Source organism: Phragmites australis, chromosome 8 (genome assembly GCF_958298935.1).
Source record: "Phragmites australis chromosome 8, lpPhrAust1.1, whole genome shotgun sequence".
NCBI lineage: Eukaryota > Viridiplantae > Streptophyta > Magnoliopsida > Poales > Poaceae > Phragmites > Phragmites australis.
The window spans coordinates 4578157-4596835 of NC_084928.1; the positions used below are offsets into that span (position 1 = coordinate 4578157).

The 18679-nt window shown below is 46.0% G+C and overlaps 3 protein-coding genes across 5 annotated transcripts; 1 reads left to right on the forward strand and 2 right to left on the reverse strand.

Moving 5' to 3' along the window:
- Window positions 1–3094: 3094 nt before the first annotated feature.
- Window positions 3095–7191, reverse strand: LOC133926370 (uncharacterized). Of its 3 annotated transcripts, none has more exons than XM_062372290.1 (3): window positions 7033–7191; window positions 3651–3907; window positions 3095–3468 (listed from the first exon to the last, which is right to left on the reverse strand). In XM_062372290.1, the coding sequence occupies exons 2-3, from the start codon at window positions 3898–3900 to the stop codon at window positions 3434–3436; spliced, it is 285 nt and encodes a 94-aa protein (XP_062228274.1). In that variant the 5' UTR covers window positions 3901–3907; window positions 7033–7191; the 3' UTR covers window positions 3095–3433. The 3 variants fall into 3 exon arrangements, with proteins under 3 accessions (XP_062228274.1, XP_062228275.1, XP_062228273.1); XM_062372291.1 differs by having other exon boundaries at window positions 3651–3971; XM_062372289.1 differs by having other exon boundaries at window positions 3651–3950; window positions 7033–7189.
- Window positions 5444–5953, forward strand: LOC133927544 (secreted RxLR effector protein 161-like). Its single transcript, XM_062374014.1, has one exon. It carries the CDS (start codon window positions 5444–5446, stop codon window positions 5951–5953), a length of 510 nt encoding a protein of 169 aa, XP_062229998.1.
- A 3767-nt stretch (window positions 7192–10958) lies between the features above and the next one.
- Window positions 10959–13051, reverse strand: LOC133925788 (protein POLAR LOCALIZATION DURING ASYMMETRIC DIVISION AND REDISTRIBUTION-like). The gene is made up of 3 exons (XM_062371542.1): window positions 12057–13051; window positions 11542–11963; window positions 10959–11422 (listed from the first exon to the last, which is right to left on the reverse strand). The coding sequence occupies exons 1-3, from the start codon at window positions 12430–12432 to the stop codon at window positions 11039–11041; spliced, it is 1182 nt and encodes a 393-aa protein (XP_062227526.1). The 5' UTR covers window positions 12433–13051; the 3' UTR covers window positions 10959–11038.
- Between the last annotated feature and the right edge of the window lie 5628 nt (window positions 13052–18679).

Consider the following 18679-nt stretch of genomic DNA (forward strand, 5'->3'; position numbering starts at 1 on the left):
GAAAGCAAAGAGGTAAAGATCATGATCATAACAGTTGCAACGTTCAAGATTATTGTTAGATTTATCTACCGACTTTCGCAAAATAATGGAAAAAATCTACTTTACACTCTCGAACTGTCACGAAAATCCAATTTTAATTTTGAACTACAAAACCACAATTCCTACAACCCTAAAGTAACAAAACCGAACAAAATACCCCCACACATACCCAAACCACCCTGGTTTTTGCAGACATGGCAATGGCTTTGCTGACGTGGTGGCAATTTCGCATACATGGCAGACCAATCAGCAAAAAAAAAAAAAATCAGGAAAATAAAAAAAATCAAGAAAAAAATTAGGAAATTAGAAAAAAATCGAAAAATTAGAAAAAAAAATAAAAAACAGAAACAATCGAAAACAATTAGAAAAATTAGAAAAAACAGAAAAAATAATGAAACTCAAGGAAATTAGGAAAAATAAAAAATTAGGAACAATAAAAAATTAGAAAAATCCATTTTTGGTGTTTCAACTATCACAAAAGTCTAACTGTCAAGCGACTAATTTTAGCCATTATTATAATTGATGCCGGAATTCACCGAGATTAGGGTTTCGAGATCAGGAGGTTAAGGATTGCAGGGCTTCCATGGATACTAGGCTTAGAGGGAACCTCCAATCCCTAACCTCCCTCTAAGCCAATCCTCCAAATCTGGCACAATACAAGCTTCACAATACCAAAATGCCGAGGAGGTGGCCATAAAGAACTTCGATTGGAGTGTACCCGAGATTAGAGTGATAAGATCTATTATACCAAAACTCCGCGAGTGGCAGCCATTTGCTCCATTGTCTCGGATAGGAATGAATAGTACAACAGAGAAATGTTTTCAAACACTGATTGAGGCGTTCCGTTTGACCATCGGTTTGGGGATGGTAAGAAAAGCTCATAAGCAGCTGAGTATCTATCAGTTTGAATAATTCTCGCCAAAGATTACTGGTAAAGACCCCGCTAGAGATTGCAGATTATTTTAATTTTTAATTTTTCCTAATTTTTCTGATTTTTTCTGAAATTTTTCTATTTTTTCTAAATTTTTTTATTTTTCTGATTTTTTTATTTTCTGACTTTTCCTCTTCTTCTTTTTTTGCTAACTGCTGCCACGTGTGCAAAACTGCTAGCACATCAGTAAAACCACTGCCACGTCAGAAAAACCGAGGTGGTTTGGATGTGGAGGGGTATTTTATTCGGTCTCGTTACTTTGGGGATATATGATGTCTGGTTTTGTAGTTAATGATTGAAAATTGGACTTTCATATCAGTCTGAGGGTGTAAAGTAGACTTTTCCCTAAAATAAAGGATTAATACTTTATACTACTATGTTGTACACATGTAACTACAGAGGCTCGTCGTCGGCACAAGCTAACTATATATTGTTATTGATGCATCACTACTATAAGGGCATACAATGGATGAAGGGATTGGCTCTTAAGTTCATTTCCAAAGCCTTCACGGCATCTAGGGACAATTGAAGGGATAATCTCTTCAATGCATTTTACCGATCGAACTAGTTTTCTGCATGTTCCTCATACGGACTGATATTATAATCTCTTACAGAAAGATAGAAGGCTCAATTCTCCATTCTTCTCCCCTCCTCTCCGGATCACCAGTAATCATAGGCGGCAAATGTTAAAACAAACAACCACGGTGTACAAAAATTATGTAAAAACTGCATGGCCTGGTGGATAAATTAAGGCAATAAAAACCAGTTAACATGCGATCAGCGAGGGTCAGTTGATCTCTCGGCGTGATCTGGAAACAAGCAGGGGCTAAGAAAAGAGCACGACTGCACTGCACGGTTCCATCTTGTAAAGAAAGCAGACGAGTGCCGAGTGCACGGGGAGTGGCGGGTGGCGCGAAGAAGTCAGCCGCGCGCATTAACTGCGACACATTCCTCTTGCAGGGCTGAAGATCGAAGGCAATGTATTTGTTTTTTTATTCCAATTATAGATTCTAGCCTAAGGAGCAAAAACAAACTATCACAATCTAAAAATTCCAAAAGCAGAAGCAAAAACAAAAACAAACAATTACAATTTAAAAACCGATTCTCACATCTACAATTTACATTATACTACGGAATCTCACAATCCACCCACGATCCGATGAAAATACATTTCTCTATAGAATTTAGATTATGATAATTATAGCAAAAACAAGCCGAGACTCGGTGGAAGGAGTAATGGCAGGTTTAGGTCAATCTCCGCTTTAACTGCGCTAATAAAATCTGCTTGCACATTAATGGCCCCTGGATTAGTTTAATCCCCCCTGCATCCGGACTTCGCAGCATGCATGGATGGAAATGACTGGGGACATCAATGTCCTGTCGTTCATATATTGGGTTGGAGAAATTCCATCCATCTTGTTATTATAAAAAAAGCAGAGGAACTTCATCCATGAACGCCCATATTTTGATGAGTGCGGCTTTCAGAGCATGATGAACACAGCACAGGCTATGCTTGAACCAGGTGTATCGACACAAGAAAGAAGATAGAGATTAGAGAGAAAAAAAAAACAGCACTGTGAGGAAAGGAAGTACCAGAAAGGACAAGAAAAGGGGAAACCAGAGCACTTTCTAACAGGTTATGAAACAGTGACTCCAATTTTGCTCTGCATAGACTTGAGTGTTTAACATCTCTACGAGGAAAAAGGAAATCGGAATGCAAATATTTAGAATGCTGCAATATCAATTACTGGTACCAGTAAGGACAACAAAAGGTTGTAAGACTACAAAAAATGCAAATATCATGCAAAATGATAGTACTAAGGTCGAAAGTCAACTCATATTTTAGTACTATTACATATAAAGGGAGAATGTGGGACTTCGTTTCTTCATGGGTAAGCCCATTTTAAGCATCATCAAGCTTGTCTACACTTTGGGCCCTAAGGTTTATCTCAATTTTGATCGATCCAATCTCTGAGAATATGGCAGAAGAAAAGACCCAACCCCTTCTGGCTTTCTGCCTATATAATAAGGAGAAACATATAGTCGTTTGACATAACTTTTTCAAAAAAAAAAAAACTAGTAGTTTGATATACACAAATGGCAGAAATCTAATAATTATCAACATGACACATTATGACAGATACATTGATTACCAAATCCGACCACAACATACCAATCAACCGTTGGACAAACCACAAACATGAGACGTTCAAATTAATGCTTACAGGTGCATTACTGATTATGCCTAACAAAAATGGCAACTCTGTATGAATTGCGGTTCTGACTGATACTTCGATTTTGCTTGCTAAATGAAGCTCAAAAATTTGGAGCACCATACTGGTATTATGCACGGTAAATCCAGATACATAAACAAGGCTGTGTTGATTTGCATCAGAAATCTTCAGAGTTAGCTATCTCCATAATGACAAGGCAGGTTTATGTCGCATCAATGTGTGCTGCACATCATTTATCCATCTCCCAGATAATACCACCATCCTCTGAATGTAGCAATGAACAAGAGTAAGAAGATGTGCAAAGTATACAAGAGTACGACTCATAGCCTTCTGCATAATCTTGCTCTTAGAAGAGTACGACTCATAGCGTTAAGTTTCTGAGATACAGTCATAAGGTAAGAAAATCAAGTGAGCGGTTGCTCCTGACATGATATACAGGAATATACCTTTGATCCTTTTGTTTATCCAAACCTCAAGCTGCATTCCTGCACCAACCCCAGCAGCACAAACAGCACCAAAGAATGCCAGTGCAGAAGGCCAAGACCGCCGATGCAGAAAATAACAGTCAGGGACTTGTCTGATTTTCTTTGGGAGACGCTTCTTAACGATGGGTTGGCTAGATTCAGTAGTCACTGCGCCACCCACAGTCTTCCAGTCCACATTCTTCAGGATATCTTTAGAGTCTTCACTGGCCATTCTGGTACTGTATGCATGAATGTAAATCAGAATAATCCCACGAATATCACCTGTAACATAAGATAGTCATTCTGCGAGATATGTCATTCTGCAATCTTTCAAGTATTATGAGACACTTGGGTCTTGATGTGAGACATAGGGTAGCATATCCTCAGACACCGACTTGCAGAGTGTCATGTCCTAAAACATTTGCATATATTCAACTACCCACTAACACAGTAAGGTTCACGAAGAAACATAATAAACTGATATAAACTCAGGTTTGCTGGTAACATGTGTTAACAGTGTTGAATAAACCTCGTGCTCGATAAGTTAGCGTCAGTAATCTATTAGGAGTCCAGTTTTTTCTCCTTTTGAGTCATGTGCGTAGTTGAGCACGCCGTGTCAGTGTCGTGCGTGAGGAGTCCGAGTCTAACGCGTCCTGGCGAGTGGCGGCATGGCGCGCAAGGCCACATTTGGCCATTTCATGTTCTTCGTTTCTATATAATTTGAAGTAAAAACCAAAAAGCAGCAAGCAGTTCGCTGCAATAAATCCATTGGGTGTCCTCTGTGTTCGCTTGAGATCATTCTAGGCCTTCTGCACTCGTGCGATCCGGCTGCGCGCCGTATTATCCGTCGTCGCATCCCAGCTGCACATCGGAACAAGGGCGCCATCTAACATTTGGCATCAGAGCCCAAACGAAGATTTGGGTGCCTTTATGTCGTCGTCGCGAACTTCGGCAGGTGCATAGTCGCGGACACCACCGTGCCGGAACCGTCCACGCTCGCCAACACCACCTCTACGTCGACCACGCCACCGTGATGACGGTGGGCGCGACATCATCTTGCATCGTTTTGCATCAGTGGGTGGTGCGCGAAGTTGGCGGAGCGGGGAGCTACCCGACGCTGACAAGGACCAATTACAACGATTAGGCGCTGATGATGCGCGTGATGCTCCAAGCGCGAGGGTTGTGGGACGCCGTCAACGCCGATGGAGTCAAATTCCAAGAGGACCACATGGCACTAGAGGCCATTCTGCGTGCAGTACCTCTCGAGATGCTTGCCACACTCACTGTGAAGCGCACCGTGAAGGAGGCATGAGATTGCATCAAAACCATGCGCATGGGCATCAGCCGCGTGCACAAGGCCAAGGCACAACATCTTCAGAAGCAATTCGAGGCAATTAGCTTCAACGAGGGTGAAGCAGTTGATGATTTTGCCATGCGCTCAAGCCCCACGGGCATGGTACGCCAAACTGGACCGGACACTCTCCTCTCGGCGTGGTCGAACATGCTGTGTACACATGCGGCCATGGGTGCTCACGCCTGTTGTTAGGCGTGTATGTTGATGACCTGATCATTGTCGGCGGTGACGAACAGGAAATCGAGCACTTCAAGCTGCAAATGAAAACCAATTTTGAGATGAGTGATCTCGGGTTGCTCTCTTTCTACCTCGGTTTTGAAGTCACACAGGGGATCAACGGGGTCAAGCTATTGCAGTCTGCCTACGCCAGGCGCATCCATGACAAGCTGGGATGGCAGATTGCAATCCCTGCTAAACTCTGATGGAGCAACGCCTCAAGCTCAGCAAGGCAAGCTCTGCACCGCCTGTTGACGCCACGGAATACCAGAGTATCATCGGGAGCTTGCGGTACCTGGTGCATTCGTGCCCTAATCTTGCGTTCTCAGTCGGATACGCGAGCCGGTTCATGGAGAACCCCACAGCTGAACATCTTGCAGCTATGAAGCGCATCTTGTGCTATGTCGCCGGAACAATCGATTTCGGTTGCTACTACACGAAGAAGGGGATCAAGGAGGGTCTCATCGGCTTCAGCGACAGCGACATCGCTGGCGATGTGGACACACGGAAGAGCACCAGTGGCATTCTCTTCTTCTTTGGTTCAAGCCTAGTGAGTTGGCAGTCCCAGAAGCAAAGGGTTATCGCATTGTCATCTTGTGGGGCCGAATACATTGTAGCAACAACAACAGCCTGTCAAAGTGTCTGGCTGGCTCAACTCATCCGTGTGTTAACAGATGAGCAGCCAGACGCATTCAAGCTCAACATCGACAACTAGTCCACGATCACCCTCAGCAAGAATCCTGTGTTCCATGATCGGAGCAAACACATTGCGACGAAATACCATTTCATTCGGGAGTGCATGGAAGACGGGAAGGTTGACGTCGTTCCCATCGACACTGAGGGGCAACTCACGAACATCCTCACCTGACCAAGCTGCTTGGGCGCGTGAAATTTGAAGGCCTTCGCACACGGATTGGTGTCATCTCAATCTCCAACGAGCACAAGGTTTAGGGGGTGAATTGTTGAATAAACCTCATGCTCAATAAGTTAGCGTCAGTAGTCTGTTAGGAGTCAAATTTTTTCTCCTTTTGAGTCGTGTGCGTAGTTGAGCACACCGCGTCCACTTCGTGCGTGTGGAGTCTGAGTCTGGCACATCATGGCGAGTGGCGGCATGGCGCGCAAGGCCACATTTGGCCGTTTCATGTTCTTCGTTTCTATATAATAAGAAGTAAAAACCGAAAAGCAGCAAGCAGTTCGCTGCACCAAATCCATTTGGTGTCCTCTGTGTTCGCTTGAGATCGTTCCAAGCCGCTTGTGCGATCCGGCTGCACGCCGGATTATCCGTCGTCGCATCCTAGCTGCACGCCGGATTATCCGTCGTCGCATCCTAGCTGCACACCGGAACAAGGGTGCCAGCTGACAAACAGCTTAACATTGTTCACTGCTGCAAGCAAGTGCCACACAGCAGCTACAACATCAATTACCACAACGCAATCCAACACCTCAAGTCATCAAGGTATAACCTAGCACAACCGCTACAAGGAACACAGCTCGATCAACACAACCAGCTAGGGCATCCAGGTTTCATTCCCCTTTGAACACTCGAATTCGGGTTTCGCAACACACACCGCTCGTCGATTCAGCTACGCGCATGGTGGATGGAACAGCCCAATCCAACGCACGCGAAGCTACAAACTTGGCCTACTCGCGTCTCAGGAGCTTACAAAACCGCTTCTACTAGAAGGCAGAGGATAGAAGGGCAAAAGTCGAAAGGAAAGCAAATAGTAGCGGAGCGCACGATGTAGATCCTAGAAGGAATAGATGGAGGGGGAGGCGGGAACGAGTCGAAAATACCGCGTGGTCCGGGCACTCGAGCCAATCGGGGCGGCAGCGACGACGATGGAGGAGGAAGGGGACGGCGCGGCGGCGGAGGCGGCGAAGAAGCGAGCGTTGGGCAACGCAAGCAGGAGACGCCGAAACGGGCCAGCCTTTCGTGCGCGCGGTCAGTCGCTACCGAGGCCGGATGGATTTGCCGCGCTGCGTGGCCCAGATCAGGTGGAGCACAGAAGTATTTAGGCCGGAGGGCGACGCTATCGCAAGCAGAAGGTGAAAACAGGCGTCCGCCCCCAAACTAGGAATTTTTATATTTTTATATTTTTTAAATCGGTGACAGGTTTAAAAATAAAAAATATTACATTTCAATGCCCTCACAATTCAAAATACTATTGAAATAGCTATGAAAATTTCTGAAACAATTATGTGGGATATAAGATGCAATCAGCTAGACCTCTATAAATTTTCAAACAAAAATATGATTTGTACAATTAGAAAAAAAAGGTAATGTACAATTAATGTTTGGAGTTGAAATTTTTTAAGAGCTAGATGATAGTATATTGTATACCATAGAATTTTATCATATTTTTTATGACTATTTTGATAGTGTTTTGCTTTTTGAGAGCATTGGAACAAAATAGTTTTAAATTTTTAAACATATCACCTGTTGAAAAGACAATTTTAAAAAATAAACGTATATATTTGTAATTTTTTATTTGAGAAATAAAAAATAAAAAAGTTCCCTGCACTAGCCGGGTCGGACATTTCTGTTCAGTGCAACCAGTCAACCAGCGGCTGCCTTGCAAATTTTTGCTGTTTTTTAATCGGGAATTTGTTTTGTACCAACGAAAGATCAGATGTTTCAAAAATTTACTACCAAAAGAATCCGTTTTAGTTAAATAGAACCCAAAGATTCAATTCCGTTTTTTATCATCCGTCTCCTTGCCGTGAAGTTTGACAAAAATGCCCTCTCCGCCAGGCGCGTGCGCCCTGGCCGGACCTCCGTCGCCATTCGCCTGTGCCCGCGACCAGCCGCGCGCTTCCATCGCTCATACGCGTCTCCAGCCGCGGGCTCCCCTCGCTCCTATTCGCACCCGGCAGCGCGTGCTTCTCGCACCTGCCGTGCGCGCCCCAGTTTGCCCCGAGGTTGCCACCGCTGCGCTCGCCGCCAGTCTTCCGACGGCCGCGACTCCAGGAGCGCCCGCTCGCAGTTCTCGCCGTGCTTCTCCTAAGCGGCGCCGCTGAGCATCGCATTGATGTCCTCACGCTCGAGTTGGCCGCGACGACCCCTGCAGCGTGGCCGATCGCTCACTCGATCCATCCTGGTATGGCGGAAAACTACGGGATGCCTCCGGGACCGATCCGATCGAGCGCCAGAAGGGTAGAAAGGGGATTTCGCAGTTGCTTCTCTCGTCAAAAGAAAAAAAACGTTCAATGGGCTAGAAACGGAAGGTAACAGAGTGGTTAAAACTGAACGATTGCATTTTTAGATGGTATTTAATTGAACCGGACTCTTTGGTGGGATATTTAAATTTGCATGCCTTTTAAAATGTTACACCCTACCCTATATGTCAGTTACTCAGAGTAATCAACTTATCATGGTAATATAAGTGTGCAATCCTGAAAACATGTGGGTTTAATGTTATATTTTGAAATCTCCCACTCTTTCGGTGGTAAATTTTGAAACACGTGATATTTAGATGGTATGAAATGAATTTTCTGTTTTTAGATAAAATGAGTTTTATTTTATAAGAAAAGAAAAATATCCTAGCCCAGGATGTATGCAGCCGATGCAATTGTTTTGCTGTGGAGGTTTCTTTTTTTTTTAGTTCCATGCCCCACGAGCAGCTCTGCATTTCTAAACGCATACTGTATTTCGCAACTTACGCACGGTTTGTTTTAAATAGTTTCTGGTTTTGCAGCTGCTCTGTAGATTATGATCCAAGAGTAGTCTTGCCAGTGCCGCAGTACCAGAATTACTGTAACTTTCGTTGTGAAGAAGAAAAATAGAAGACGTCCTAACTAGAGAAAAATCGGTCCGGCATATCTGTTTTACCGGTTTACGTTGGATCCGGTAGAAAAAAAATACTATGTTTATCAATATTTTATTTAAATTTATTTATATTTTATCTGTATACCTGATATATCCGAAAAATCATATATACCGGTGATCTCCAACAAATTTTATTACCAGTAATAAATTCTACGCTGAAGCTGGATACAACTTATGAATCAGTACTGTTCTTCTAACTGTTTATCAATATTTTATTTAAATTTATTTGAATTTTATCTGGTACACTTGATATATCTGATAAATCAAACGAATTTTATTTACCAGTAATAAATTCTACGCTGAGGCCGGATACAACTTATGAGGCAGTACTGTTCTTCTAACTGTTACATAATAGCACTCTTGGTGGAGTGGATCAGTGCAAATGCACAAGCTCATAGAACTTGCACTTGCACACACTCTGCCACTGCAGCTGCAGCCGCAGCCGCAGCAACTGCCGCTGCTTCTATTCTACCCTCGTGTAACTGACGCGCTAGTGCTCTGCAGTTGTCTGGTTTTTTTACCAGAGCCAGTTTGCCCTTTCGCTGCTGCCCAGCTATAAATGCCTCTGCAGTGTACTGTAACGCAGGCCCTCTGCGAACTGCAGTGGCCAAGTAAATTCACTCAGAAAGCGAAACGTCAATGCTTGGGCATATGTTTACCCTGTCCCCCATTTCTATTTCCCTCCGACCCTCCCTGAATTTGGAAGCACACAAAATTCGGAGAAAAACAATGCTAGAGTCGACTCCCGAGTCCTATTCTTTTGTTGCAGGAAAGTATCTTAACTAGGCACGGTTACACCTTACAATAATCACACTCCACCCTGCTGCAATGCTGATAGGGTTTTATTGGTTATACTGTCTATCCTCCATTCTTTCATATTATTCGTGGTGTCATTCATAATGCCTAATAAGATTAAAGGATATAGATCTATTTATAGACTCTATTTTCATGAGCTACACCTATTTTTGAATAAATTATTAGACTCTTGAACCATATCACCAATCACGACCAAACATACCAGTTATATGAGTCTTCAATATACTAATCCCTAGCACACATATGTGAGTCATGTATAATGAATATATTGTATATGAGATTAATTTTAATATGATCATGTGGGCCAACAGCATGCAGAGCCAATCTTAATATTTTAGTCCGGTACATGACTAAAATATATACATACATATAAATCTTAATATTTTCACATATGTGAGTCATAGAATGGAATATTAAGATTGGCCCGTCACATATAACAATTAAATAAATATTTTCACATTAAGTCAAATACCACAATATATATAACTATGAATAAATATTAAAAACCACATAAAAGTCCAACAATGCTAGAGTCGTCTCCTGATTTTTGCAAGATTTCTTTTCGAATCACACAGTTTCTTGCATTCCTACATTCCATAGGGTCATTTTTTATCTCGGTTGGCTTCATCTGTCACAATCACAATGCCTTCAGAACTTTATTCGCACAGAGGAGAGAAACCCCTGCAATACTATCCCTACCCAATGATGAGCATTTATTTTTGATACACGGGATTATCAACATGAAAATGACCTTCCATTTCAAGAAGCGGCACCAGCGCGGGAAACGAGCCAAGTACGAACTCTGCTTGGATTCACAATGATTTCTGAACCGGACAACAGCACGACACATCAGTACATCACACACACCACCCTGCTGCCGCCGCGTACACGCACGCACGCCCCGAAGCTTCCGGTCTCACGCGCGCGCGAGAGCACGGGTGCACGACAAGACGCTGCGGGAGTGCAGTGCCGGGCCGCATAGCCGCCCCAGCCCCCAGCAGTTACACCGCGTCACCCGCGCAGCGTGAGCGCGTGACGACCCTACGAAACTGACACTGCCCTGGCAGCAGCTGCAGCAGCAGCAGCAGCAGCAGCCGCCTGGGCCGCGGCGAACTAACTACTGCTACCCCCGCGCGCGGGAACGCGCGTTCGCGCCAACTACCTGACGCTCCGGCGCGACTCGTCCCGGCGGTGCGAGACGAGCTTGGCAGCGTCGCGCCACCACACAACCTCGCGCTCCTTCTCGTGGAGCCGCCGCTGCGCGCTGTCCAGCGCCGACTCCAGCTCCACGATCCGCTCCTGCTGCCGCTTCTGCAGCAGCTCGTGCAGCCGCCGCTCCAGCGCACGCGCCGACACGCCGCCGTGCGGGGGGCTCTTGTCCTCGCAGAACTCCTCTTCCTCCTCCGCCTCCTCGTCCTCCTCTTCGTCCTCGGCATTGCCGTCTAGTTCGTCGTCGTCCTTGGCGCCGTCGCCGTCGTCGACGCAGCTCCGCGACGGGCTATCGGAGATATTGCCCTTCGTCTTCAACTTCAAAAATGGCAACTGAGAGCAATGGCAGACAATCACCAAATGTGTACTGCGTTTCATGGATCGTGCCATCGTGGTACGTGCACATGTACATGGAGTACTACTGATTTCTTACAGGGAAATTATTGTATTACCTCTAGTCCTTGCATTGGGGCGATTCGCTTGTCGCCGTGCGCCGTACTGCGCTGCAGGCGGTGCAGCTCGACCTGGAGCTCTGCCTCCATCTGGTCCATGACGACGACCGTACGGCCGGAAAGCGCGTGGTCCGCCGTCCGGGAGCAGTTGGACACCGCGTCGACGTCGGCGGCGGGAAAAGCAATGAGGTCCTTCACGGTGGTGCTGCCGTTGGATTCTTGGGAGGTGGAGGCAGGGGCAACAGCAGAGTGCTTCTCCTTCCTCTGCGCCGCCTGCCTGATCTCCGACACGAGCGCCTCCATCTGCGCGCGCAGCTCCACCATCTTGTTCAGCTCGACGGCGCTCTTGGACAGGAGCAGCACCAGGCTCGCCCCCAGCCCAAGGTTCATGGACACCAGCTCCTCCTCCGGCTTCTTCCTCCCTGCACAATAATCCATAAAAAAATTTAGCATTAGCATCGGGAATATCTCCATAATTCAGCACAATTCATTCATTTCATCGACCGCGGCCGCACCTAAAGAACTCCGCGGCGTCTCGACGGGCAGCTCAGGCGGCGCCCGCTCCACAACCTTCACCCTGGGTGTGTCCCCCTGCTCGGCGCCGTCCTTCCGCTCCTCCCTCCCGCCGCCACCGTACCGCCGAGGCAGCCGCACCCGGCACCCAAACCCTCCCCCGCTCCCGCCGTCCCCACCCCCGCGCAACAGGATGCGCGACAGCAGCGACCGCGGCGACGCCTGGTAGTCCACCCCGCTCGCGGTCCTCGCCAGGTGCGCCCGGATGGATGCCGCCGCCGCCATCGACGACGAAGCCGACATGGCCGCCAGACGCGGCGGCAGAGGCAGAGGCAACGCGTCCGCCCCTGCCCCCCTTCCTCTCTCGCAATTCTCCATTGTTAGCAAGCTGCGCGGGCACGAGGACACACACACACACCGAAGGAATTCGAATTCTTGCACAGGCCTCGTGCTCCGGCAACGACGCGCATATTAATAGGAGAAGAAGAAGAAGCATACCATATACTGTTCCTCATCCGGAAGGAACGGCAGCCATGGAGGGAAAAGCTCGGCAAGTTTAAAAAAACATAATTAAATGCCGCAACTAATCAATACGATGAATGATATTGGAAAAGCTTGCTTCTGCTAATGGCGATGGTCCCGGGTGATTGGAGGAGCAGGAAGGAATTAACTGCGAGGGCGAGCAACCCATGTTGATGCTGCAGGGAAGAGAAGCTGGTACTGGTAACTGTGCACTGTGCCGAGCTGCCATTTTTATCTTTTGCTCTTGAAATGGAACTGTGAATTCTGGTTGTTACTGACGGGCCGAGCAGAGCAGGGCAGTGGCAGGCCAGGGGATTTTCTTCTGGATAGCGTGGTACGTCGCAGCAGCGGCGCAGTGCGGTGCTGCTTGCAGGTGGGGGGAGGTGGGTAGGCAGCGGGAAAGGCTACCGCACTAATCCGTTCATCCCTACTCCTCCTCTACTTGATATTGATTATCCATTAATTCTCTTATTTATTTATATATTTTTATCTATCTTTTTAATATAAATGAGCCATCGTGATAACATATGGATAGGCAAAGACTAGTAGAAGGGTCCCTTCAGTAGGCAAGCAGGCATTGGTGTTTTTGTGGACTGGACCTCTGGAACTAGGTGATGTGATTGGGAGCCGTTGGATTAGGGGCTAGATGGCTGTGATCGAGACCGGCGAAAGGGGTATGCGAGATCTTGCAAGTAGTGGTGAGGGTCTTGGTGTAACTCGATCCTGCGTGTTTGTTTCTGATTGAACGGCCTGGCGAGTTTAGTTGTTGGTGACAATTTGAAATCAGTGGGGGTTAAATTTTTCAAATTTTCAAATATGTTCAAGGCACTGGTACACTATAGCGAATTAGCGATGTTACGTTGCCAAATCGCGTTCATTTTTTTAATCTCGCGCCCGTTGTGATGCATAATTCTCTCGAGGCTGATGTGAGTGCGGTGTGTACCTGTACGTCTTTCGTGTAATGAAAAAAGAATGGCTAAGGTAGCGGATAAAAATCATTTTGTTGAGGTAAAATCTTCAAATAAGCTCATGGCACACCATGCCGATTAGAGGTACTCGTACAACATCCGTGCTCATTACCATGCGAATTTGAACTCAACGCTTTGTAGAATTAAATGGAATTCATGCATGAACACAAAAGTTAAAGGTTACGGATTTACTCCCAGTCCCAGGTTAAAAATCAAAATGATCTAGAACGGAAGTAATTGACCAGTTCAGTTCAAATTCGCTCGCCAAGAACAGTTACTACTATTTTTCAGTCAGCTGTAATGCCTAGTTAAATCAACTGGTCCGTACAATTAGTGGGATAAATACTTGTGATCTGACTGAGAACAATGGTCGGTAAGTGCGTACTGCAGCCCCAAAAGTTACGTTACTGATTGCCTAAACATCGGAGCAGCGCAGTACATTTGTCCGTAAGATCGGTCACGCTCTTGAGTTTTGATTAGTAACAGGAGCAGTGAACTTAGGTAATTAACTGTGTCCCCGAGAGGAACCAGCATTGCATATGAGGGGTTACTTTTTAAAAAAAAATCAGTACAATTCGTAGATGCACACATATATTTATAACACCACACGTATGTACTCACACAGCACCACCGGAGGTTACTTACATTGACAGCACAGTTTTTTTTAAATCACATCACCACCGGTCTTAGTATGGAGCTCCCTTCACGGAGGTAGGACTGAAATTAAAATACTCTTCCTCAATCACAAAAGTATGCCGTTTTAAGATATGTGTTGTCAAACTTAATTATAAAAGTTTTTCTGTGACCATACATTGACGCCATTTTGATGCGGTGTATTTGAATGTATAGCAACGGTAGAATTCCGTCTTTTTTACAGCAGCTTGTTTGCAAAGCATACTACGAAGCCACTAGCAGCTAGGTCCATGGGCATGCCTAGCGGATGGTACAGTACAGAGTACCGGGTACGGATCCCAATCATTTAACAAGCCTTAACCAATCTCGCCACGTACGCGAGAGCGTTCAAATCTCCAAACTCGCATGCATACACATGGTGATCGATCGAACACTCCTACGTAACCGCGGCCGATGATTGCTCGCCCCGGCCCCGAGTTAAGACGGATAAAAAAACGGATTTACTATATTTTAATTTATTAAAATCAGAGTTTTGTTTTATTAGATAGGTTGTCCATCCGATAGTACGTCTATTTTTTTACTGTACTTAGTCAGATATTTTTATTTGATATTCACAGAAAATTATATATGTTTACTATAGAAAAATATTATTCACTTATGAATTAGTTTTTTTATTAACTATTAGGTCTTCATCTAACTATTACTATTATCAAATAAAATATACCTTCTTTTTACTTGATTGAAAATTAACAATTCCCATAAAAAAATTCTATGCAAGGATGCTCCGGACGCCTGCAGCACCGTCTCGATGTAGATCAATGCATATACATATTTGTTTTTATCTAGTTAAGAAGGCCTCGACGGTGTAGCGTGCCTCAGGATCGGAACCCACGCTCATCACGTGCACGCGATTGATGCACCATATGATCAGCTCGACACGTTTTGATTTGAACCTAGCTCCCAAGTCCCAAGCATGCATCCCAGTCTGGTTCCCCTGCATTGATCGATCGCCCGGTACGTACACTCTGCAATCATACGGCGGCCAAGCCAGGCCAGGGCCGATCCGATCATTTGCCCGCCGTCGGATGGTCGCATCCATGAATGCAGATGCAGGCCGGTTCTAGTAGCGACTCGACTAGTAAGTAGCAAGCAGCTAGGCAAGACGCTTGCCTGAGAGCCGAGGGGGGGGGGGGGGGGGGGCGTCGCAACGCCGGAGCGCGCCGCCGTGGCGCTCATAGGGAACGCGTGACCGCGCGACACATTTACTCGCGCACGGGACGCTTTAACACGGCCGGGATACTGCTTCTGCTACTCCTACTCATCATGCGACGTAGTGTAGCCGTATCTGGGCTGCTGTATTCTAGCTGTATCGAGCAATAAATCTGCCGGAGATCTGAAGCTCACACGAGCTCATCAGCTGGTCACAAATGGTGAGGTCGAATTCACGCATGGTCACCACTAAAAAACTAATTTTCGAAACATTTAGGTTGTTTTTATACCTATGGGTTATAAGGCAAATCGTCTGAGCGATTTTTAGAGACGGACGGCATAAGAAATTGTCTGTGTAAAGAACCCCTCCACCAGCTCTGATCCCGAGATCGAGGAACGAATACTCTCAGAACAACTGTCACAATGCTTCATTGACACAACCGCAACCCAACCTCGGTAGTGGTGAATTCAGTACTCCAGAGGCTAACATCTAGGGAGCTCATCTGATTCTAAGGTCTTTCCCCGAGTTGGATTCAGCGAATCCTTTAACTTTGAATGCTCAATCAAGTGAAGATTTTATTTGATGCGGCTCAGATCCAGACTGCTCGAGTAAACAACCCTAACAGCTCTAGGCACCAAAGTCGTCAAGGTGCTGGTTTGAGAAGCCACGGACACGGACATCCCTGAGTCGAGGAATTGCAGATGAGAAGCTCGAGTGGTCGGGGTTGAGCGCAGTCCTGCGGGCCAAGCTGTAACTGCCCTATTCAGAGGTGCAGGAACCAAGAAGACCCTAGAAACTCCATCCCTCATGATCGGCACAATCTATAGAGAGTGATAGACAACCGTCGCGAGGAACATCATGAGGACGACTGATGATATAATGAGCAAAGATGTCCAGGACGGGATGATCGACGTGACTCCCCTGTTCGAAGGAACTAGGACCGTGGAGTTCAAAATGGGTTCGATCCAAAAATACGACGGAAAGCTCAATCCCAATGAGTGATTACAGATCTATACCACTGTTATCCGAGCGGCAGGTGGTCACAACAAGATGATGGCCAACTATCTCCTAACTGTGCTGGATGGACCATCACGGTCCTAGTTGTTGAACTTGCCTCCTAACCCGATGCGATTGTGGGCCGAGCTGAAGGCTCAGTTCATCGCCAACTTCCAGGGTGCATTCTAGCGCCCAGGAACGGAGAGCGATCTTCATTAGCTGAACCAAGGCAAAGACGAATCTCTTCGAGACTTCATTTGAAGGTTCAGCGATAGGTGCAACAAGATCCCAGGCATCTCCGATGAGTCAGTCGTCATCACCTTTAAGCGAGACATCAAGGACATAAATCTGGTCGGCAAGTTAGCTACTAGAAAGATCCAAACGGTCAAAGAGATCTTTGAGTTGGCGGACAAGTCTGCATAGCATGCTAAAGCTCAGGCACATGCCAAAAACCCTTAGCCTGGCAAGGACAATCCTGAGTCCTTGAAGAACAGGAGGAAGAATAATAAACCTAGTGACAAGCATAAAGGTCCAGACACGACTATAGCTGTAGTCGATAGGAGCAAGTCGCGCAACACTGGGGTTAACAAAGGCCTGAGTCGAGGTGGTGGAAAGTGGTGTCGCATCCATCAGACCAACCAACACAGCTTTGACAAATGCCATATCATTAAAATGAAGGTCGATGATAAGCTCAAGGCTGTTGTTGCTGAGTATCACTGCAAACAGGCTAAGCCGGATGCTAAAGATGACAAATCGGAATTTTGCGGGGCCAATCAGAGCTTGGCACACATATTCGGAGGATCTGCTACGTACGAGTCCAAGAAACAGTACAAAGTGGTTGAGAGAGATGTCAACATGGGGCCAACAGGGTCTACTCGATATCTCAAGTGGTCAGAGGTCCCGATCACCTTCAACCAAGCAGATCACCCAACTGCGGTTCCACACCCTGGACGATACCCGGTCATGATCCAGCCTACTATCCTTAACATCAAGATACATCGAACATTGATTGATGGGGATAGTTCGCTTAATCTCATCTTTGCTAAGATGTTAGACAAGATGGGAATTTCAAGGTTGGAGCTCAAGGCAGGAGCTGAGCCTTTTCATGGTATAACCCCAAATTGATCCAATATGCCCCTTGGCCAAATCGAGCTGCTAGTCACGTTCGGGGAGCATGGCAACTTCCATACAGATAAGTTAACCTTTAATGTCGTGGATTTTGAGACGGCTTACCATTTGATTCTAGGCCGCATAATGCTGGGCAAGATCATGGCTATGGCGCACTACGCATATCAAACACTCAAGATCCTATGCCCTAAAGGGGTTATCACTGTCAAAGAGGATCAGCGCGTAGTGGTCAAATGTGATAAGCAAAGCTTATATATGGTCGAGCACTTCTGCCAGATGACAACTACTTCAAAATGTGCGAAGTCTAAGCGCTAGAAACATCAAGAAATTGTTGAGGTTGAGGATTCCAAATTTGTAAGTATTGCTGCCACTTCCAAGTCCAACGAGGCTGCCAAAGGAGATTACAATGACGGTGCCAGGGATAAGAAGATTGATGGTGGTGTCAAGGAAATACCCCTCGACCCGTCTGAATCAGACAAGACAGTCAAGATAAGAGTTGATCTTAATCCCAAATAGGAACTCGAGCTCATCACATTCCTCCAGGCGAACCAAGATGTGTTTACATAACAACCGTCTGATATGTCCGGGGTCCCTAGGGAGGTGATTGAGCATCGACTAGCTGTGAAACCTGACGCTAAACCCGTGGTGCAAAAACAACGAAGGTTTTCAGAGGATAGGAAGCAAGCTATTCAGGAGGAGGTCGGCAAACTCCTAAATGCAAGCTTCATTCGAGAGATTCGTCATCCTACGTGGCTCGCAAATCTCGTCCTCGTGAAGAAACCTAATGGCAGGTGAAGAATGTGTGTCGAATTTACTAGCCTCAACAAAGCCTATCACAAGGATCATTTTCCTCTCCCTCGTATCAACCAGATTGTCGACTCTACGGCAAGTTGTGTCTTGCTGTGTTTTCTTGATGGCTATTCGGGGTATCACCAAATTAGCATGAGGGTGGAGGATGAGGAGAAAATTGCTTTTGTTACTCCCTTCAATGTATTTTATTATGTAAAGATGCCTTTCAGTTTAAAGAATACTGGTGCTACTTACCAACAGTGTATTCAAATCTGCTTACAACCCCAGATCAGTCGCAATATTGAAACTTCTATCGATGATATTGTAGTCAAGTCTAGAACCAAAGACGCATTGATTAACAACCTCAAGGAGACATTCG

Bases quoted from the DNA above. Each gene is read 5' to 3' on its own strand.
- LOC133926370 (XM_062372290.1), bottom strand. From the start codon at position 3,900: ATGGCCAGTGAAGACTCTAAAGATATCCTGAAGAATGTGGACTGGAAG. The intron at 3,469-3,650 runs GTATATTCCTGT...TGCTACATTCAG, and splicing joins GATAAACAAAAGGATCAAAG to AGGATGGTGGTATTATCTGG.
- LOC133927544 (XM_062374014.1), top strand. From the start codon at position 5,444: ATGGAGCAACGCCTCAAGCTCAGCAAGGCAAGCTCTGCACCGCCTGTT.
- LOC133925788 (XM_062371542.1), bottom strand. From the start codon at position 12,432: ATGGAGAATTGCGAGAGAGGAAGGGGGGCAGGGGCGGACGCGTTGCCT. The intron at 11,964-12,056 runs GTGCGGCCGCGG...ATTATTGTGCAG, and splicing joins GACGCCGCGGAGTTCTTTAG to GGAGGAAGAAGCCGGAGGAG. The intron at 11,423-11,541 runs GTAATACAATAA...CATTGCTCTCAG, and splicing joins CCCCAATGCAAGGACTAGAG to TTGCCATTTTTGAAGTTGAA.